At 39.4% G+C, this 23,917-nt stretch overlaps 1 protein-coding gene across 1 annotated transcript; it reads right to left on the minus strand.

The window, feature by feature from the left end:
• Positions 1–3,415: 3,415 nt before the first annotated feature.
• On the minus strand, positions 3,416–4,198 carry LOC149146742 (uncharacterized). Its single transcript, XM_089452845.1, has one exon. It carries the CDS (start codon positions 4,196–4,198, stop codon positions 3,416–3,418), a length of 783 nt encoding a protein of 260 aa, XP_089308971.1.
• Positions 4,199–23,917: the final 19,719 nt, after the last annotated feature.

The following is a 23,917-nucleotide window of genomic DNA, read 5'->3' on the forward strand; positions in this document are numbered from 1 at the left end:
CAAGACCACGAAACCAATATCAAAGACAACAACCAGTAAACCAATGCTTGAGAATGAGCAAAGGCAGACCCTTAACCACAACAATAAAGTGTCACATAGGTTGGTTCTATCAACATTCGTTTCATGCATGCGTGCCGCAACCTTGATATCCTTACCATACGTGCGAGGGTGGTGACTTCGCCGCCCACCAGTACTATCCTCCTTAAGATTAGACATGGCTTCGATCCCAAAGGATTCGATTTGTCAGCACACACCCCGATCAGGGAGACTTCTAGCCATTTTAAGTTAAAAAAAAATCATTAATTTAAAAAATAAATTTTAATATCAAATTTTATTTTTCAATCAACAATAATCTCTCTCTTTCTCTCTCTCTCTCTCACGTGCACACACACACACACACACACACACACACACACACACACACACACACACACACACACACACACACACACACATTAAAGCTTTGTTCTAATCATTCATTGATTCAAATTCATTAGAATTTCTTTAACTTTAAAGCTTCGATGATAATTGACTTTTCACATTTTAAATTCAAAAAATAACATTAAATAAGGATTATCAACTTGAAAGATATAACTCGACAACCAAATTACTCTTCGTGAAGATTTTTTTTTTAAATGCCATTAAAAATTTCAAGCAACTATCACAAAAACTAATACAAAAATTTAATATGTTGAATAAAATTACTCATATTAGTTTTTTTTTTTTGAATTTTTTTAATACAATGAATAATATTACTCATATTAACATTTTTTCCAGCTAGATTTTCTTTGAAATTCAAACATGACCATCTCCAATCAATAAACCATCATCATGGTTAGAAAAACAAACATTAAATACGTTAATTCCAACCATCATAGTGGTTAGAAAAACAAACACTAAATACATAACTGACACATCTATTTTAATCATTAATTAATACAATATTAATTAGCCCTAACTATAACATTCATATATCCCCTGGCAATTATTATCTATATTATTAAACAATTCTTATATCATTAATTATTATTATCAACTTTATTAATTATAATTATTGTTATACTATAAAGTTAATAATAATTAGCTTTGTTATTATTATTATTAATTAAACTTTATTATTAGTAATAAAAGAAGAATGATTACTAATACTGATAATAATAAAAGATTACTACTTTTATCATTATTTATAGTTATTCTTAATAAGAAACTATAATAATAATAATAATAATAATAATAATTAACATTAATAATAATATCATTTACTAATATATTCCCCTATAATAAAGTGAATTTTCACTTCATAGAAATTAATTTTAGGGTTTGCTAGTCGACTCTTTCTTTGTTCTGATCCTTCCATTCCATATATATTACATTTCATCCTTGCTCTTCTCTGTGGATTTGTTGTGACGATGAGTCTTATAGACTCAAAACGTTGACACAAAAATGACTACTATGGATATTCCGAATTGTCAAAACACTCAAAATAAAATGTTATAAATAAAGTGTTATTAAAATAAATAAATAAATAAAATTATTTACATATTATTCAAAGATTAACTAAGAGAAGTTGAGATAAAAGAAATTGAATAAACAAGATATACATGTATGCAAAAACCTCAATTTCTATTAAATGGGTGTGCAATATCTCTTTTTTCTTTTTCCTTTTTCTATGGGAGATTGCAATATCTCTTTAAAAAAATATATCAGTTGTTTTGTGATCAATTTGTTTACATATATGCAAATCTGACTTTCCAACATGCACATATGATGAACCAATCAGAAATTTATTATTATTGTTTCTAGGTAGGATTAGATTATCCACCGTGACAATGTTGAATTAAAAATAACCAAATACCTCAATTTACAAATCAATAGAAATAAATTAAACCGATTCTAAACCTTAATACTAACTTGAATTTAATATTTTTACTTTGATTTAGTTTCATTTAAACTAAGTGGCAGGCACTAGCTACTATGTAGCCCTTGTTAAATGAAGGAATTGTTTTGGTGTATCATGTTTTGATTGTAGGGATTCAAGTTGATTCAATAAATTTTGAACTTATTTCTAAACTCTCAACACCTAAAACTCAAAAAGATGTAAGAAGTCTTATTGGACATGCTGACTATTATAGAATATTTATAGAAAATTTTACAAAGATAACATTGCCACTCTTTAAATTTCTTGTCAAATATAGTGAATTTAGTTGGAATCCTTCATGCCAACTTGCTTTTGACACTTTCAACAAAAACTTTTTGAAGGACCAATTTTAAGAGGACCAAATTGGTCTCTTCCATTTCATATTTCTATTGATGCTTCGGACACTGCATTAGGAGTTGTCTTATGATAGAAAGAGCATCAAACTCCTTACACTATTTATTATGTAAGTAAATATTTCATTCTTGTAGAGTTAAATTAAATTGTAACAGAAAAGGAGTTTCTTGCAATTGTTCATGTCTTTAATAAGTTCAAACATCATATTACTAGGTATGAAACCTTTTTCATACTGTTGATTCTACTATTTGGTATCTAATGAATAAACCAATAACCAATGGTAGAATTATTAGATGGCTCTTGTTATTAAATGAATTTAATATTGCTATATTAGATAAACCTAGGAAGGAAAATACCATTGTTGATTTTCTTTCTAGGATCCAAAATAAAAACGAATTAATTCCTATAGATGATAGTTTTCATAATGAACATTTATTCACAATTGCTACTAAAAATCCTTAATATATAGATACTGCTAACTATTTGGCTACAACAAAACTACCTCAATAGTTGTTACTAAAAGAAAAACAAAGGTTTACTAGATTGAATTCCCCTTACTCTTGGATACATGGAGAATTTTTTTGAATTGGACCTAATCTAATAATCAGGGGATGCGTGTGAGAATATGAGGTAATGGATATATTGAAATCAAGTAGTGATGAACCATGTAGAGGACATTTTTCTAATAAAATAATTGCATATAAAGTCCTTTTTAGGTATTATTGCCTACCCTTTTTAAGGATGCCAAAGAATACGTCGAAAGATGTGGCAACTGTTAGAGAATGGGTTCACTAATTCAAACAGGAGAGATGCCTCTACAACCTCAAGTATTCACAAGGCCATTTGAAAAATAGGCTCTAATTTTTTGAGGAGCAATGTGGAAAATGTATATTCTTGTTTGTACTCATTAATTTTTTTTACAAGAACGGTTATGGGATTTCATTAACTGATTGGCTAAGAGCCACAAATTCGGTTACAAAAGGAGAAGCAGATTTCTGCATAACTTTCCAACAAGAGGAATATAACGCCTACTCTAATCAGGTTCCTCTTTTTACATTTAATATAGTGCACTTCTGCTGCTAATTTCCCGAGCTGAAAAATACAAACAAACTGTTGCAAAAGAATGCAATAAAACATGGCTCTTTAGGGGATTGGTTCCCAAAGGATTTCCTTATCTCTGAGAATAGTACCGGCAGCTAAATGGACTGCCTTGTTTGCCTCAATGTCTGCTTCTTTGTTATTTGTTCTCAAAACATGAAAATATTTCAGATTTAGGGACTTTGCCATGCCTTTGATCCTTGTAATTATCCTTGCTAGCTGCAGGTCCGCTGGATTAGAATTGGTCGCCACTGCTTTGATGATAACCTGGGAGTCCCCAAAGACATTTGCCTCCTCAAGGCCCAACTCTTTGAGGAGTTTGATTCCTTGAAAAAGGGCCATCGCTTCAGCTTGTATGCTTGAGGAATGGCCTAATCCCCAAGCAAATCTGTGCGAAGATGTGTCATCTGGGTTTATGATGAGCCCTCCAGCTCCAGCAATTCCTAGATTCCCTTTGGCTGCCCCATCAAAGAAGAGAGAGGGAAGTGGTTGATTGGACAACCAGGATTGAAAATCTTCTTCGTTTTTCCTGATTTTCCATTCTTTGAGGGTTGGCGGAGAGCTGTTCGATTTTTGAAACTTGAAATTGAGGGCGGTACCCAAATCTATGTCCTGCTGGCTTAGATTTGAATCATCTCCTTTGTCTTCCAGCCACTCAACTAGCTGAGTTTTCACTGAGTTGGCAACTATTCTGTAGTCCTGTTCCTTATTTCGGAATATCCTTCTGTTCCTTTCTAGCCAGACTTGCCAGCTAATGAATTTTGGCAGAGCACTCCACGCTGTCCTGATTGTTTTATTTTTTGGAAATGGGCCTGGATATCTGGCCATCCAGCCCGCGAACAGATCCGAAACTGAGGAGGGGAAGATGAACTTGTATTTCTAGGAAACAAGAAGCTCCTGCCATATAGAAGCTGCGAACTTGCACTCGATCATGAGATGGAAGGCGGATTCTAAGTTTTCCTTGCAAAGCGTGCATCTAGAAGGCCCATAGATGCCCCTTTTCTGAAGCCTGTCTTCAGTGAGAATTTTTTGATGGCAGAGAAGCCAACAGAAGTGGTCAAATTTTGGAATTGAAGGGATTTTCCATATGCCTACCCAGGGGGCAGGGTTGGGAGGCACGTGGGGTCGCTCTAGACATTTAACGTATCCCTGAGCTACCGTGTAGCCTACCCGATTTGTGCCCCAACCTCTCACGTCCTGCCTGTGCGCATGAATAGGAGCCAGCCCGTGCATCTTCGTGGTGAGTGTTACTAGCTCTGAATGCAAGTCGGGAGGAACTGGGAGCTGTTTCCAGCCCGTCCAAGCATCATCCTTCCAGTTCGAGAGGTCCCACAGTGTGTTGATGCTAGCATCTGACATCCAATGTTTCAACTCTGTCATGTCTCTCGATTCTGCCAGCGGAGGTCTATTCAGGATACTGTCATTCCACAGGTGGATACGTTTTCCATTTCCTGGTATCCAGAAGGAGTGATTTCTTATCAGCGAGCCAATTCTGTTGATGAACATGCTGAAAGGAGTTCTGAGTTGATTTTTGGGCTGATCCAGGCATCTAAGTCTCGTTCCTCTGAAGTATTTCCTCCACAGTGCAACTTGTACCCAACCTGGATTAGGAGCTATTATTTTCCAAATCAATTTGGCTCCCATGGCTAGGTTTTGAGCACTGAGATCTTTGAAGTTCAGTCCTCCCTCCTGAATTGGTCTGGTGACTGTTTCCCAATTGACTAGGGAAATTCTCTTCTCGTTTTGTTTGCCTCCTTTCCAGAAAAACTGTCTGATTAGCTCCTCCATCTTTTTGATGATTCCCACAGGCGCCAGGAGAACAGAGAATTTGAATAACGGAAGGCTGCTGAGCACTGCTTTAATGAGCACTGATTTTCTGGCAATGTTGAGCCAAGAGGATCCCCAAGCTTGCATTTTTGCTTTGAATTTGTCTAACTGAGGATACCAGTCTTTGCTCAAGGCCCTCTTGTGAAAGATGGGTAGACCAAGATATTTAAATGAGGACCAAGAAGTTGAGGCTGCAAATCTGAGGCATCTGGCAATGGAGCTAGCAGTTGAAGCATGAATATTCCAACAGTAGATGTGGCATTTGCCATTGTTTAATACGCCGCCTGAGACCTTACAATAGTCTTCTAGTACTTCTTTGAATTTAATAGTTGAATGAAGAGAAGCATCCCCTAGCAGTAATGTATCATCAGTGAAGAGGGCATGATTGATGCTTTTTACCCCTGTTGCAATGCACAGGCCAACGATGTCTTGATCTTGCTGCTTTTTATCTAGATAAAAGCTGAGGATAGAGGCCTGTAGGACGAATAGGAGGGGTGAAAGGGGACACCCCTACCTCAGCCCTCTAGAGGCTTTGAAAAAATCAGCAGCCCTACCGTTCACCAGGGGGGCAATCCAAGGCTCCGAAATACATGCTCTGATCCACTTGATGAAATTTTGACTGAACCCCAGTTTTTGCAACACATCAAACAAAAACCTATGTCTAACACGATCAAAAGCATTTGCTAGATCTAATTTAATAACCATACCTTTTTCCTTTCAATGTAGGCTGGAATGAATCACCTCTTGAACCAGAACGAAGTTGTCCACCAGCTGCCTGCCATGAATAAATCCACCTTGATTATCCGGGATGATTTTGGGGAGAATTCTTTTCAACCTGTTAGCTATCACTTTGGTTATCACTTTGTACCCAATATTGCATAAGGAGATTGAGCGAAATCTACTGAAAGAGTTTGCTCCTTTCTCTTTGGGAATGAGGGCGAGAAAGGCTGAATTTGTGCAGCCTCCAATCTTCCGACAGCCTTGGGACTTCTGAATCATTTTGAAGAACTCCTTCTCAACAATTTGCCAACAGGTCTGGAGAAATCTAGGCGTAAAACTGTCCGGTCCCAGAGCTTTGTCGGGATCCATTGCGAAAAGGGCTTCCTTGACTTCCTTTTGTGTGATTTTGCTTTCAAATGCCTAGCTCATGTTGGAGGTGATAAGGCTAGGGACATCGTCCAACAGAATTTCATTTGGCCCAGCTCCTAGATCTTCCCTATACAGCTTTTCAAAGTGCTCTGAGGCTGCCTTTTTTATGCTTGCAAAGTCCTTTAGTATGCAGTTGTCTTCTTTTATTTCAATGATGGAATTGCGGCCTTTCCTGGCTTGGGATTGTTTATGGAAAAATGAGGAGTTTCTATCGCCAGATACTTCTGGACTTGAGCCTCCAATACTCTTCTTCTTCCAGACAGGCCTTATGGAAACTTTGCTGAAGCTTGGCCTCCTTATACAACTCGTCTTTAGTGATTTTAGCTGCTTCAAGATGGAGATGCTGACTTTCTAGAGCGATTTGTATTTTTTTCCTTTCCGTAGCAGGGTTGGGCAAGGTCTTAGCCCAATTTTTTAGCATGGCTTTAACCCTTATGAGTTTTTCCTCCCAAACAAAAAAGGCTGATCCCTTGACTGGATCTTTCCAACAATCCCTGACCTTTTCCATGAATTTTGTCTCTTTGGTCCAGAGAGAGCTGAATCTGAAAGGAATAGGCCCCAGATCCTTGGGGGGCAGCAACTCTAGGCTAATAGGCTTGTGATCTGATACGCTGCTGCGAAGAATGTGCATTCTAGCTTCTAGTCCAAGAAGTAGGAAGGAGCTTTGCACCAAAAATCTGTCAAGTCTTGCCGCTATGTAACCTGGGCCAACTCTCTTATTTGACCACATGAACTTGCCAGTAGTCGGCTTAATGTCTATCAGATCCCAATCTTGCATGAGATATTCCGCTAATTCTCTTGCTGGATCCCTAACGATACTGCCTCCTCTTTTTTCTGACGAGAGGAGGGTGAGGTTGAGGTCTCCAGCTATGATTGTATTCTCCAGATTCTCTAGATCTGCCAAGTTTTTGATGGAGTCCCAACATAATTTTTTCTCACCTGCATTGTTAGGAGCATATACATTGAATAGGAAAATGATTTCCTTAGATTCTAAGTGCTGCATTTTTAACAAAATCCAATGAGTGTTCAGGGACTCAGAGATTAATGAGAATTTATTTAGATTCTAGAGTGACCCAAGTCCTCCCGATGCTCCACGGGCAGAGGTTGCTTGCGCTCCGTCTTTCTTCCAAAATTTTTTGCTTGCATGGAGGAAGACTGAATCCTCCAATTTAGTCTCCTGGATGAGAAGAATGTCTGGGGCTTTCAGTCTTATTAAACTATTCATTGCTTCTTCCTTAGCTTTAGTGCCCATTCCCCTACAATTCTAGGAGACTATCTTCATCATTTACTTTTGTTGTGATGAGCTCCTTTGGAGCTCTAGGTTTGGATCCTCTTAATATTCGGGGTTTTTGCTAGGAGTTTCTCTAGCATTGGCTGGCTGCCCTGAAGCTTGTCCTTGTAAGTTTGTTGGTCTCTTTTTTCCTTTACTGACATGCGCCCTCTTGTAGATCTTCTAGGGGTAGACTGTGATTCACCTATTTCCCCTTCTTCCTCTGATTCCTCAGACTCTTGGGTTTCCTCTTCTTCTTTTGACATCCTCCCTTTGGATATCTCTAGAACACTTTTGGATTTAGATGGAGAGATCTCCTTTGGGACTTCTATCTCCTGCGTGTTCATGATTTCTTATCCAAGGATCTCAAATTTACTCCCTTGGCTTTCCATGGATGGTTTCTGGGCAGGGCCCGCTTGGGGAGCTTTTGCATTTGCATTTGCATTCTTCCTGTGTGAAGTTTTGGGTCGCTTTGCCTGATTCCATCCTTCTTCCTTCCCTTTTTCTTCTACCCCTTTGGATGGGCAGTCTCTAGCGAAGTGTCCGTAGATGTGACACTTTCGGCATTTGAACGACAGCTGTTCATAGTCCAATTTCTGTAGATGCGTCCAGGGACCTACAATTATTTTGATGGCTTCTGGTAGTTCGACCTCTAGATCTACCTCCACACAAATTCTAGCGCAATCGTACTGATCTTTGATGTTGGCCTTGTCTATAAACTTCCCAAGAGTGTTTCCTATATGTTTCAAAGAGTCCCACTTCCAGCAATGAATAGGAAGATTGGGGAGTCTTACTCACACTGGGACTGCTGAAGGCACATCCACCGCCGGATTGAAGTCTGGCATCCATTTATCTAAATACAGGCCTTGAGGGCCCATGAAGTAGGGGCCATTCCTGAAAATGAGATCCTTGTCCTCTTTTTCAGAAAATTCAAATAAGAAATATCCTCTTCCGAGGAAGTAAGAGGTTACCTTGTTTTTTATTAGAGGAGCCCAGTTCCTAGTGACCCAGTTCCTCGTTGATTTCGGGGAAGGCCAAAGACCTGTAAACTGATCGACCAGAGCATGATCTGCCAGAGATAAGGCTACCTGAATCAGACCTTCAGGCAGAAGGGCAATCTCAGGGATATCTTCTAGTTTTTTCACAAACTTAGCAGCTTCCACGCATTTCTTCTTGGGCAGAGAGGCCAGCAAGGTTCTGAAGGCCTCAGCGGCGGAAGGCAGAGGAGGGGAGGAAGACCCCTAGGGGGGAGTCAGCTCCTCCATGAAGGGCCAGCAGATCCAACCAGATCGGCCACAGCTTGAAGCGAAGCCCTCGGTGGACACGCCTGCAGGGATTAGAATTCGCAGAGAGCGGGCGCGCTCGCAGTCTTCAGATTGCGCGGAATGCGGATCTCGCAGGTTGCAGAGCGGGAGCCGAACCTCTTTTTTGTTATGTTGTTTGTACTTATTATATTACCAAATGGGTAGAAGCTTATTTTATGCCACTAAAAAATGTGTTGTTAATTTTCTTTTTGAGGACATATTTACTTGTTTTGGTGTTTTAAGAGAGATTTTTATAGATCAAGGTGACTTGTTTACATGCAAACTTGTCCAAAAGATTGTGGAGCAATACAAGACAAAGCATTGGAAGTCTTATCCATATCCTCCACAAGCCAATGGGAAAATGGAATAAAAAAATAGAGTTCTCAAAGCCATTGTGACCAAAACTATATGATTTTATCGTATAGATTGAGTAGTAAAGCTTCCATAATCACTTTGGGCATACCCTATAACATGGATAAATACTACTAGGCATACACCTTATGATCTTGTATATGGAAAGCAAGTTCTTCTTGCCATGGAATTCCAAATAAGTACCTTCAGAACACAACAGGATTGGGATTGGATCTCTCAAAGGCACATCAACAAAGGTTAGCTCAACTCAATGAACTTGATGAAATTTGTCAAGATGCAATTCAAAGAACTAATATCATCCAACAATAGAGGAAAAAATGGCATGATAAATTAATCAAATTAAATAAATTCAAACTAGGTAATTGGACTTTCTTATTTGATTCCCAGTTTAAAGATTTTAAAAGAAAGATTCAAACACATTGGTTAGGTCCATATGAAATTGAGATAATCTATGATAATGGATCAGTCAAAATCAAAGTTATTGATGAGGAGGGTATTATTGAGTCATGGAAAAGGTATGCATTTACTATTAAACTCATCATCCTTTTCCTTTATTCTTATCTTTTCTATATCTTAATGCGCTAACTTATTAAGGAATTACGGTAAGAAATGAAGGAATTATCTGCAGTTACGACTTAGCTAATTATTACCCTTCTTTATGCAGGAAAACAACAAAAGGGACAAATGCTATTCCCTATGAAGGAACAACAAAAAACGGCAAGCTAAGGAAGGTACGCGGCGGTTGCAGATAAGGCCAAAGCAAATCAAAAGAATCAGCGCGAGAAAGGAAAGGATGTCTGAAGTTGGAAATCTGTTGCGAATCCCTCAAGATCGAGAGATCCTGAGGGATCACGTTTATCATTTATCTTTTACCATTTCCTATTATAAAAGGAGATGTTTGTAAGAAGGAAAGGGGAGGAATCTCTGTATTATTGAAATTGTAATTTTAATTACAGACTCTTGCTGTCGAGAAGAACACGAATATATTGTAATGCTCTTTCAATGTGATGATTAATATATAAGTGAAGTTGTTGTTCCCTCGCGTTATCTGAAGTAATTTAGCAGTGTTCGCTGGCGGCTAAGGGCCCAGCCTATGGTGGATTCAACTGATTTCCTTGTGTCATACATTTCCAATTCTCGCAAATGTGATGGTTTGTTAGTATTCTTGCTTTCCGTGATTTTATTTCCTTCGCTGTTTATTATTTTCCAGTGTTGACAGAATCTCTTTGCTTTATATAATTTGCAGTATTATCGTTGATTCAGTTTACTTTCATTTTGGATCAAGTTACTTAGATAAATATCCCGCTTGATATAATCAACTGTAAAGAGTATTAACTATCATTGTTAGACTCTCAGATTGATGGTATTGTTGTTTAGATTATTTATTGAAGAGTGAAGTTTAATTTAGATTAAATCAGTTAAAGAGAGATGAGTTATCATTACTGTACTCTCAACTGATGCTGCTGATTACTTGAATGAATGAAAGATTTGATTTTATTAGAGGGTTGAGTATTCTTTAATTTCAATTAGAATTTACTAGATGCATCCGTTTACTCTTGTATTTAAAGATCTATACTGCAATCTATAAAACATTATTCTTTGAGTTAAATAGTAGCCACATACTGTGTACACTCTTGAAATAAGAAGACTTACCCAGATTGACAATTAATGTGAGGATAATTAGGAGTTTTAAAAGGCACCTTTTATCGACCAACATTTTGGCGTCGTTGCCGGGGAGAGTGTAGCCATTTCTAAAGAGTAATGTACATCTGATGATTGTTGTTGAAGAAGAATTGGGTATTGAAAACAAAAGGTAAGAACCTACGTAACGAGCAAGTAAAGTGCTTGCTCCTCCGCCCGCTTTTCAACACAATTACAAAAAACTAAGGTAGGTGTTTGATGCTTGTCTGTTGAGAGAGAACTGGGTATTAAAAATGAAAGGTAAGAACCTGTGTATGGAGCACGTAAAATGCTTGTTCCCCTGCCCGCTTTCCAGTAGAATTGTTAGAAACTTAGGGTAGAGATAAACATTTGAATTGTTTGCATGAATGACTAAGAAGAAAAAAATCAGAAAACAATCCAATTCCACTACCCAAACTCGACAAATCCAAGGGACTGGTGACCCTTGGACGATCAAATTTCATAGACGACATCCTAAAGAAATTTGAATCTTAGCCATCAGTAGGTCCTCAAAGCATTGCCTCCAGACAACTTACTATCTCCCTTCGGGCCACAGGATCACCATCTTTAGCCTACGCTGAGGTCCACAACAAAATAGTAGGGACTGAGCAGAGTTTTCAAGAAATTGAAAATTCACACCCAATTTCCTCACAAGAAGGGAATTCTTGTAATATTCGTGAAGGAGGAGGAGAAACAGGGGAAACAGAGGAGCCAATATCCCCTTAGGTAGTAATTCAATAAGGAACGCCCAGTATCCCAGACCGAGGGAGTGCTGTTAAGATCATTCCCACCCCTTCTAATCACCATAGGAATAACTCTCTAGAGATCCCGGAAGGGTACTGGCATATATTTGATCAAATGGCCAACAACCCACAAGCACCCCAGACCTCCACATTGCAGTATCCCATCGTTGACACAGCTGTCAACGCACCCATGAAAGCTATCCCTCTCCAAAATATTCCCACCTTTCATGGAATTACATAAGAGGATCTAGATGCATTTCTGTTTGAATTTGATGTATTATGTCAAGGTTATGATTATACCACCGACCCCCAAAAACTAAAGTTGTTTCCCTCTACATTAAAAGGAGCAGCCTTGCATTGGTTTATGGGATTAGGCGGGGGCACAATAAATGATTGGGATCAAATGAAAACCGCTTTCCTTAAAAAATATCAAGACTATTGCAGATTTAGGGAATTGAAAGACGAAATATTCCAGATGGTAGCAAGACCTAGTAAAACATTAGAAGAATATGCGGAATGTTTTCAATATAACCTCCAATGATCTCCCTATGCAACTCTACCTTTCCCTGTTAATGTGCTAAAAACTACACTAATTAAAGGGATGAAAGAACAATGGATAGAGACATTATATATTATGGGTAAAGGTGATATATATCAAGAAGACTATGCTGATATTATTAAATTGTGTATCAAGTGCTTAAGAGGCAGTACGATATTGAAACCAGTAGAACGCAACATGACCACTAGGGACAACAAAATCTTTGGCGGAAGTATAACTCGTGCAGAAATTGGCAACCTGCTAGAGGATTTCAAAACAGATATCTTGGGAACTTTGATGACGCAATTAGACATCATGCAAGCCAAGCAGAAGCAGGCTGAAGCAGAATAAAACTTGGTGATATTTTGTCCTACATGCAGGAAGAAGCATAGTCACAAAGAGTGCCCGTTGAATATGGTACAAACTTGTGCCATATGTACTAAAGATCATGCCACAGAAATCTTCCCATCACTCCCAGGGTTAAAAGCAGTCTATAAGGAGGCAGAGGAAGAAACAGAACTAGTCTACCTGCTAAATTAGCGTCGCCAATGGCAACCACGACAAACAGGTACGCCCACTGATCCGTCTTCTTTCTTTCAACCCTTGCAATATAATTCACAACAATACTAAGGAGCTATGTGGAAGAACCAACCACCTTTTTCCAATTGGTCACAACAACCATTCTCTATGCCACCTTGGCCCAACCAATCAAATCAAAATAACAATTGGCCAAATCCCTCTTACTTCCCACCGTTCTGGCAGAATAATGCATATCAATCTCAATGGTCACCCTCCACTCCACAGAACCAGAACTGGCAGTCAAGCTGGAAAAGACCTACAAACCAGCTAGCTAGAACAATCCCCCTACATCAACCTACATTGCCAACACCCTACACATTGCAACAGAACCCTCAGACCAACCTACGACCACAGCTCCTAGCCCAACCCAACCCGAACCCCAACAATAGACCGGTCCAATCTGTGCAAATTATTGAAGGACCAGAACTAGAAACCGAGTTGAGGGAGTGTAATGAGCTTCAATTAAGGTCTGGATGGATAATAGAGTCAGAGGGGGATAAAAATATACAAATTGAAGATCCGTTACTTGTAGAACAAGCACCACAAGTGGAGAACATGGTTAAACAAAAAAATCACGATCAAACGATCACCTCTTCTCCACCATTCCCAGAAAGATTAATCATACCCCGCCCAATCGAATATCCCGATTTTGATCTTCTGGGAGAATTGAAAAATTTGTGTGTAAAAATACCTCTCCTCCAGGCTATTCAGGACATTCCAATTTATGCAAAAACTATTAAGGAATTGTGTACGAAAAAGTCGAAGAGGAAAATAAAAACAACCCCAACTGTCCATGTAGTCGGTACTTATCTGATTTATTATCAGGCAGAGAAACACCCATAAACTATGAAGACCCCCAGGAAACCCTATAGTCACGGCGCATATAAATGGATGCTCCTTCCCCAATGCATTAGTCGACCTTACAACAACAACTTGTCAAAATCTTGGCATTACATCATTGGACCCAACCATGACCTTGTTGGAACTGGCTAATCGATCGGTAGTCAAACCAGAAGGCATATTACAGGATGTAATGGTGTCTGTAGATTCTTGGGAATACCCAACAGATTTTCTGATCATCAATCTTAGAAACCGTCTAGACGGACATCCCCTAATTCTAGGTAGACCTTGGCTAGCAATTGCAGATGCTTACATAAGCTGTTGAACAGGCAGCATGACTATAGCAAGAGGAAGCAATGTGAAGAATTTAGCCTTGTATCCTCCGGCTCAACCAAATTTAACAATAATGAAAACTAGAAAACAACCTGTATCATATCTAACTGAAAACATTAGATCACTTCTAACTATAGAAGATGCTCTCAAATTCAAGGATCAAACAGAAGATGACATCATTAACACTTACATTAACCAACCAGATGCTGTATCCCATCCAAAATGTCACATGATCGAAGCAACCCTTGATAACGAAATAGAAGAAGATCCCTTAAAAGATATTAACGACCAATCAATACCTACAACTTCCATTTCTAATAGTAAAACCATAGAAATTAAGCCAAGGAAAACCTTAAATATCAACAAATACCTGACTGTTGACCAGGAGCAGAGGCTTGTTCAACTTCTGTGAAAATATAAAGAGGCTTTCGCATGGGATTACCCAGACATGAAAGGGATTGATCCCCAATTATGCATGCACCACATCTATACAGAGAAATATGCCAGACCCATTTGACAGCCTCAACAGAGGTTAAACCCTCACCTTAAAGATATTGTTAAAGCTGAACTACAAAAACTGTTAGATGTAATTTTCATCTATCCTATATCCGATAGAAAATGGGCCTCTCCATTAGTAGTGGTGCCTAAAAAGAATGGAAAGTGGCATATATGTGTTGACTATAGAGAGCTTAATAAAGCAACCCAAAAAGACCATTTTCCCCTTCCGTTCATTGACCAGGTCTTGGACACATTGGCAGGAAAAAAATTCTTTTCTTTCCTAGACGGCTTCAGTGGCTACAATCAAATTCAAATTGCCCTTGAAGACTAGGATAAGACTACCTTTACCTGCCCCTGGGGGACATTTGCTTACATGGTCTTACCTTTTGGGCTATGCAATGCACCTGCCACATTCCGGAGGGCTATACTAATCATTTTTTCAGATCTAATAAATGAAGGACTTGAGGTGTACATGGATGACTTTACACCCTACAGAGATGACTTCGAGCCGACATTACAAACATTAGAGAAAGTTCTGCAAAGATGCATTGCTACCAGGTTCTGTTTAAGCCATGAGAAATGCCACATGATGATGACCGAGGGCCTCATCCTGGGTCATTACATCTCAGCAGCTGGAATCCATGTAGATCCAACAAAAATTCAGATAGTTCTTTTAATACCTACTCCTTCCACACAAACTGAGGTACGTAGTTTCTTGGGATTTTATGGATATTATAGGAGATTTATAAAGAATTTCTCTGAAATTGCTGCACCATTATATGCATTAACAGGAAATATTGATTTCATTTGGACTGAAAAATGTGACATTGCTTTCGAAGATTTAAAACAACTTGTATCAACAACCCCAGTATTACGGGGCCCAAACTAGGATTTTCCATTCCAGATTTCATCCGATGCTTCAGGTATGGCCATTGGAGCAGTTCTCGGCCAGGATGAAGATAAGAAGCCATATGCAATATACTACATCAACAAAAATATATCTCCTACTAAATTAAATTATACTGTGACTGAAAATTAATTTTTGGCTGTAATCTATGCTATCAATAAATTCAGACATTATATAACAGGATACCCAGTGGTTTTGTATACTGATCACTCTGCTATTAAATATCTAGCTAATAGACCTGTTACAAATGGAAGAGTGACAAGATGGTTGATCCTTTTGCAGGAATTCGACATAACAATCAAAGATCGACCAGGAAAAGAAAATCCAGTAGCTGACTTCCTTTCATGAATGCCAAAGACAGACGACTCGACAGTAGTAGAAGACCAGTTCCCCGATGATATTTGCTGTAACTGTGAAAACACCATGGTACACGGATGTCGCAAACTACCTAGTAGTGGAAAAATTACCCAAGCACCTGATGCCTAATGAAAGGAAACAAGTAGTACAACGTAGCACTCAGTTCTCCTAGATCGGAGGATATTTGTTCCATATAGGGGCCGATATGCATATTAGAAGATGTGTCAGGGAAGACGAAGTCTTCGACATCCTGAAAGCTTGCCACGATGGGCCTTGCGATGGTCATTTTGCAGACCGCAGGACTGGTCACAAAGTCTTACAGACGGGCTATTATTGGCCCACCATTTTTAAAGACACCAAGAAGTTTGTCCAGGCATGCGACAGTTGCCAAAGAATGGGATGCCCTGGGTAGTCTGATGAGATGCCCCTGCATCCGCAGTTAGTCATTGAACCTTTTGAGTGATGGGCATTAGATTTCATTGGTCCAATAAACCCATCATCTAATCAAAATACATACATACTAGTCGCAATAGAATATGTGACTAAATGGGTGGAGGCAGAAGCATTACCAAGGGCAATGGAGGACTCAGTAATCCACTTTATTTTCCAACTATTCGTGCGATATGGCTTGCCTAGAGAAATAATCACGGATGGAGGGCCACAATTTATAGGCCATAAGATTGTTGCAATATTAAAAAATCATCATATCATGCACAAAATCACAACTCCATACCACCCGCAAGCAAATGGCTAGGTAGAAAGTACCAATAAAGTAATCGAGGCAATACTCAAAAAGACAGTTGCATCACATAGACGTGACTGGGCTACTTGATTGCCAGAAGCCCTGTGGACATACCGCACGACATGGAGAAATACCACGGGATATTCCCCATATCAGCTAGTGTTTGGCAAAGAACCTATATTCTCAATCGAATTTGAAATTTAGACATTGAGGATAGCTCAGGAGGTAAGCTTGGACTTAAATGAAGCACAGATTAATAGGCTACATCAAATCAATGAATTGGATGAAATTCGGTTGTCAGCGCTTCAACATACTGCACTGATCCAATAACAAAGAGACAAATGGCATGATGCCCTTATCAAGAAGAAGATCTTCCACGAAGGTGATTGGGAACTTCTGTATGATTCTAGGTTCCAGGATTTCCTGGGAAATCTCTAGACCAGATGGTTAGGCCCCTATGAGATACAAGAGGTGCATGATAATGGCACCCTCACATTAGCCACCATTGATGGTTCTGGCTATTCTTTCAAAGCAAATGGACATCGAGTACGACTCTATCACAAACCGCTCACCAGGGAGTCCTTTTGCCAATAGTTACGGGAAGATTCCACTATACAAATTCTTGCTGAGGAGGGCAACCCGTCCACAACATCGGTCCAGTGAACAATTTATTTGTTTTTGAAATTTGTACATAAAATTTCCTTTCTTGATTGAATTTGCTTGTATAAATTGTATATCAATTGTTTTTTGTTTTCTATTTATCCCTTGCTGTTCCCTCTAAGGAACAACAAATTTGAGTGTAAATTTTCTTGCTGTTCCCTCTAAGGAACAAAAAATTTGAGTGTAAATTTTCATGCTGTTTCCTCTAAGGAACAGGCTTTGTTCCCTCTAAGGAACAACAATTTTGTGTGCATATTTTCTTGCTGTTCCCTTTAAGGAACAACTGTTGTTCCCTCCAAGGAACAACCACTGTTCCCTCTAAAAGAACAACAATTTCGCGTGCAATATTTTCTTTTTACTGTTCCATCTAAGGAACAGCTGTTGTTCCCTCTAAGGAACAACAATTTCGTGTGTATTTGTTTTCCTACTGTTCCATCTAAGGAACAACTACTGTTCCCTCTAAGGAACAACAATTTCATGTGTATTTGTTTTCCTGCTGTTCCATCTAAGGAACAACTGTTGTTCCCTCTAAGGAACAACAATTTCGTGTGTATTTGTTTTCCCGCTGTTCCATCTAAGGAACAACTGCTGTTCCCTCTAAGGAACAACAATTTCACGTCCAATTTTTTCTTTTTCTTGTTGTTCCTTACAAGGAATAGCTGCTGTTCCCTTTAAGGAACAACTGCTGTTCCCTCTAAGGAACCCTGTAAGGAACAACAATTTTTGTGTGTATTTTCTTTGCTGTTCCCCATAGGGAACAACAAACTTTTGGCATGTATTTCCCTTGTTGTTCCCTACAGGGAACAACTGCGGTTCCCTCTAAGGAACATCAATTTTCATATGTATTTTCTCTGCTGTTCCCTCTAAGGAACAACACCCTTTTTGTGTGTTTTTCCTTGTTGTTCCCTGTAAGGAACAACACATTTTGTGTGAGGTTTTTTTTTGCTGTTTCCTTAGGAAATAACACTTTGTGAATATCATTTATTTCCTTTGATCACTCTTTATGATCCTCTATAGGGCAAGTATACAAATATATATGTAAGGATATAAATATGAAGTTTATTGGAACAAGCAAATCGAATATTATCTTCTTTAATGAGATTGCTTTGTATTGATCGAAAAAGGAAGGACACAACCATCTATATCACTTCACTGTCCTTATTTTCACTATAAATCGAATTGATTGATTATTTGTACCATGTTGGTTCTCCCCTAACCCCTATAATTTTCTCTATTCATTATCATCAAATAAGGTTAAGGGCATACTTTTTTTCTTTGGATATGTTTAGACTTCTTTCGCCATCCCTACTCCTAAGGAGTGTAAAGCCACCCTCTATATATAAATAGAAAGTGCCGTTTAATATATATATATATATATATATATATATATATATATATATATATATATATATATATATATATATATATATATATATTAACAATTCTATGATTTTTCAGATGGAGGATAGGGGGTCTCATCACGAGCCAGCCTACCATGATCATAAGGAAGCAACGAAGTGGCATTCCCACTATGGCCACCACACCAGGGATATGATCCAATGGATGCATCAAGAAAAAGTCCTTGGAACAGGAGGTCTCATTACGAGCCGGCCTGCCCACCTTTCGCTCCTTCCTAGTGAATGGAAATGTGTTCATCTGGTTACCAAGCTAGCACATTGGTCTCTACTTTGACATCATAATGCACTTCCCCAATTATACATAGAGGATCATGGTTCCAAAGGGTGAAAAAGCAACTCTGTCGAGGCTATAAACGCCTGCGGGCAACAGAAGCTCTGCTGATGGTATTGAAGTCGTATTTTCAACATCAATAGTTATTATAATTCCCTTTTCTTATTTTTTTTTTATACCTTTACCATAGAGAGATTATGTTCCTAATCTATTTTTGAACCTTTATGCATGCGATATCTTTTAAAAATCAATCATAGTAGCTTTAAGTGGAATGATGACAGCAAAGTATCTTTCCTGCGTCAGTTGTCCTTTTTCCTTTTCGAATCACCTCACGACAAGGATCCCAAAAGATATCGGAGTGCTGAAATCAATGCATATAACGAGAATTATCAATAAGTGAGGAGATATTAATATGCGTACCTTGCCAATTTTATCACCCCTGTACTTCGCCGCCAGTACATTATTCCTTCACTCATTCGGTCGAAGGCGACCTATCATTTAAAAGGGGGGTGAGGAGCAACCTCCAGTGTATTTATGTATGCATGTATATCCTTTATTCAATTGTGCAGGGCAATACGACATTCCATGATTATGGAGCATGTGGTATAATAGCAAGTCCTAAATAACGGTATTTATGCCTGTAAAGTATCATTTGAAATAACCATTATAACAACTTTCTGTTCCATCACTCGGCTTTGTCTATTGCTATGATATCTCTACTACACTAACTGTTTGTAGAATCCAGGGAGTATGGGAGGAAGAACTGTGTGCAAGGAGCCACTAATACTTGCCGTTTCTGATGCAGCTAGAGAAATTCTAGCCCGAGTTGGATGGATAACATACTTCACATGATTTCAGCAACCCAACGAAGCAATTTCCATTGAATTCCTATAAAATTTACGGAACGGACAATCCATGATAAGAGGCAGGCAAATCATAGTGTCAGATGCGGTGATAGCTGAAGTGTCCAGATTACAAGCAGAAGGACCCGTATGGGCTAATAAAAGATTGAAGTTGCAGGATGCTATTGCAGTCTTGAAGGACGAACGACAGGAGCTGATCATTAAAGGCAAAGGTGTTCGACCGTCATCCCTTGGAGAATCGTGGGGAGAACTAGCCAGAGTCATCCAGAATTACATCACATGTGACAGGCGAAAACACGTGGTAAGGCTGCATCAACTTAAACTCTTAGCAGTCCTGAAACAAAAGTGTTCTGTAAATTTTCCTGCATATTTGAATTTCCTATTACATGACACCGCTCAAAGGATAAAAAAGTCCCAACACATAGAAACCGTCGTGACCCACCGCTGTTTGATTAGGTTGATAGTGAGTTACAACCTCTCCCAACAACGATCAAGTTGGGAGGAATTAATATTTTCCATTGAAGGGGGCTTAGCTCTGCCTGTGCCTAACCCTGTTTTGAAAAGGAAGAGGACTACCCTTACAACAAACATTCCCCAAAACTACAGACATTCCACTAGGCTGAGGACAAACTTAGGAGTGGCCAAAAACCGCCAGGGCAATATCAGCCAACCCATAGAATTGTCTAGCCCAGGAAGTGAACAACACTTGCAGATAGAAGGTGAGGATAACCCTGAGTCAGACCATGAGGAAGAATCAGGGCATTCTAGAGAAGAAGAAAGAAATGAATCAGAACTCCCCTCAACATCAAATACAAGTCCCCCAGGTGATTTACTGCAGGATATCGAATTGGCTCAGATCCTGGCCAATATGGATGATTTCATACAGCCCGAAAGCTCGCTCAGTTTTAAGATTGGAGTAACCCCATCTGTAGAAAACTCTGGTCATGATAGAATTATATCAGAAAACATAAGATGCAAAGCATAAACAAGGGAAGAGGCCACTTAAGAAGAGGTGAACCAACCTGGTGATATGCCTCTAGGGGAACCCAGCCAGGTAGGCCTAAATACAGAGAATATAGGTGTTGGTTAGGTAAATCCCCTCTGCGGACAGAGGCGATCCCACTAGCCTATAACAGAACTAGCCACAATCAAACCACGCTGCTACGCAAGTTCCTAGTTATGAATCAAAGGTGAATCAAGAAGACCAACCTGGGGTCCAACGCTATGATTGAAGCAGAGTTGATATCCCCGCTCCCTTGCTCCAGCAGATCATAAACGAACACCTGCACATGCAAAGGAAGAGACAGATACCAACATAACAACTACCAAGGCACAACTATATTTCAGTCAGAAAGGAAATAAATCAACACATCACCATAATAGACAATGAGATTGGAACTATAATAGCAGTCGCTCATCAATTAATAATAAACAGGAAGAGTTACAACCATTGTTCTGACGCTGACCCTCTCCTAGCTGGGCGAGTAACTATATGTGTCTTGCAATGCATCTCCTCTCTGGCAGCATAACCTCTCTAGCACTCACTAGCATTCCTCCAAGAACTCAAGAACTCAACATCTAACACTCCATGACTAATCATCATCACTCTAATCACTCAATCACTCAATCTAGCACTAGCTTGTCCAATGCATAATGACAAGCTTATATAGATGAAGAAGGGAGGAGGATACGATGAACCGGGACACCTTTTGTGGATTAGCATTATCCTCAAAAGCCACTAAAGATGGATATAGGATAAAGCTCGACAAAAGACTGATTTTTTATCTTCAGAAAAGCTCCATGTAATGAAGGAAACAACAGTCGGACGTGCGTTAAGGCAAAAAGCACGACCAAATTTGGTTGGCGCGACTGCTGCCTTAAGACAGAGCGCCAATGGTCGTGCCCTCTTTTGAGGATCTCCATCATTGGCGCGGGTAGGATACTATGGACTTGTGCCAATGGAAAAAGAGCACTTTTCAGGGATGATCTGTAGGAGGTGTCTTCTGGGAAGATGAAGTACATACTCAGGGGAACATAATGCAAGTGTTTTTAGACTTTGTCACTTCTTATACCTCCCGGAATGAGTCCTCCAAGGTACGACAAGAGGAGTAACAGGGATGGTGACAAATTACTATGTAACAGATGCCCCCTAAAGCATGAAGTCCGAGAGGTGGAGAGGGGTGAAATGCTTTACAAGAACACACATAAGAACACATATAGTTACTGCCGCCGAGGATCTGTATTAAGAGACATGACTGATAGTTCAATTACATGATGTACGTGGTATGGTCGCAGCCATCCATAAGAGAGTACATAAATAATCTAGATCCATAGTATGGACGCAGCCATCAGGTTAGGATCAATGAATTGACTCAGGTATGGTCGCAGCCATCCAGTGAATGAGTCAAGTATCAAGAATCACGCCTGGATTACAACAGATACAATCCAGGGTATTGCGCTCCATCTCGACCCGAACAAGAGTACAAGTTCAAGCATGTGAATATATGAGCTGAAGTCGAACATGCATGAACATCGTCTGATTACCTGTCAATAGTGGAAACTGTTAACAGACGCGAGAGGTACCACCAATAATGACAATGGTCCTCAAGGTACTATAGGTACAATCTACGGTGCGTGAATTAATGATCTGAAGTCGAATGCCCGTAGAATCATCCGATCGGAGGCCAATGATGAAAACCTCACGTCGAATACGAAGAACCTGCCATTGAGGCATGCAGGCTCCAAGGCACCGGCAGGGAGTCTCTAGGTCAACTTCCTGGATAATGAGTTGAAGTCGACAGGAAGTGACCTTGATCGAAGGTGGGCCATAATGTTTCCCACATCATCGACACGAGACAGAGAGATAATTTTGCGAAACAAGATTGTACGAACTATCAGAGGGAGGTTGTTTCTTTGCAGAGGTCAACTTCTCTTGAACATATCGGCGGCACATTAATGGAATCGGCAATATTTGACATCAATGTATCAAAGGTCATGATGATGAGGCAATGAGCAGATGAGAGGTCAAATAGGGATACCCAAGTCCATGGAAGCAAGTGAAAAATATGAGATGAGATATCCCCACCCCGGACACAAAAGCAGAGAAGTGCCATGTTCAAGAGCGACATACTGCCGACACGACGGTAATTATGGTTCCTTTTTCCCCCCGCCATTTCTGGCGAGTACCCCAATTATTTTTAACAAGCTTGATGGGGATAGCATATGCTTGTGGTGTGTCATTTCGACAAAATCCGATGTCATCAGGTTTTAACGAGTCTGACAAAGGAAGAACTCGGCGTCTTTTCATGTTTAGAGAGTTTGAAAAGACAGCAGAAAAGGAAACTCCAGAGATGTCCTTTTTCGTAAAGTTGTGTCTCTCGGGCCCGAAAAAGTATAAAATAATACCCGAAAGAACCGCACGACCATTACGATCGAGGAGTACTTTTCATAATTAGTGATTTCGACCTGAAAAAGTAAAAAAGCGGTCAAAACCACGTCGTTTCATGACCATTAACGAGTTTGAAACGACAAAACCCGGTAATCTTTTTATGTTTTAACGGTTGAAAAAAAGAACTTAAAACGACCGCCCCTTATTAACGTTTAACGAGTCAAGAGGAGGACTCGACGATCTTTTCTTATTTCACGTCGAAAAAGAGCCTAAAGACGACGTCCATTTTTATTCTCTTTAACGAGTCAAAAAGGGAAAAAATACTCGGCAATCTTTTCGTCTTTAAATGGTCAGAAAAGAGCTGAAAGTAGACCTCCATTTTTATTCTCTTTAACGAGTCAAAAAGGAAAAATACTCGGCAATCTTTTCATATTTTACGAGTCAGAAAAGAGCTTAAAGGCGACTCGTCCTAGAGGAACGAGTGGTATAAAGGGTAGCAACTGGTTCCGGTAATGGTGGAACTGCTCAAAACATGTAATGGTCAAGAGGCTGGATCATAAAACCACTCATCGCTGCGGTTCCTCAGGAAAGGATAAACAACCAAGTGAAAGCATATGATCAGCCAAAGAGATGGTGGCGATGGAATGAAACAACCAAGGCTCATCTAGCAGAATTTAGCAGATAAAAGGCAATCACGGGATGTAAATCAGGTATGGGTTCATTTTTACACAAGCTTGAACCATGGAGAACTTTGCTTGGATTCGGTTTCATGTTTACACAAGCTTGAAACGAAAAAATATGCTTGCTA

This window comes from Pinus tabuliformis, chromosome X, assembly GCF_031772625.1.
Source record: "Pinus tabuliformis cultivar Carrire ecotype Pingquan chromosome X, CPIR1, whole genome shotgun sequence".
In the NCBI taxonomy this organism is placed as follows: Eukaryota; Viridiplantae; Streptophyta; class Pinopsida; order Pinales; family Pinaceae; genus Pinus; species Pinus tabuliformis.

Excerpts from the sequence above, each read along its gene's own strand:
- LOC149146742 (XM_089452845.1), bottom strand. The coding sequence starts at position 4,198 with ATGGCCAGATATCCAGGCCCATTTCCAAAAAATAAAACAATCAGGACA.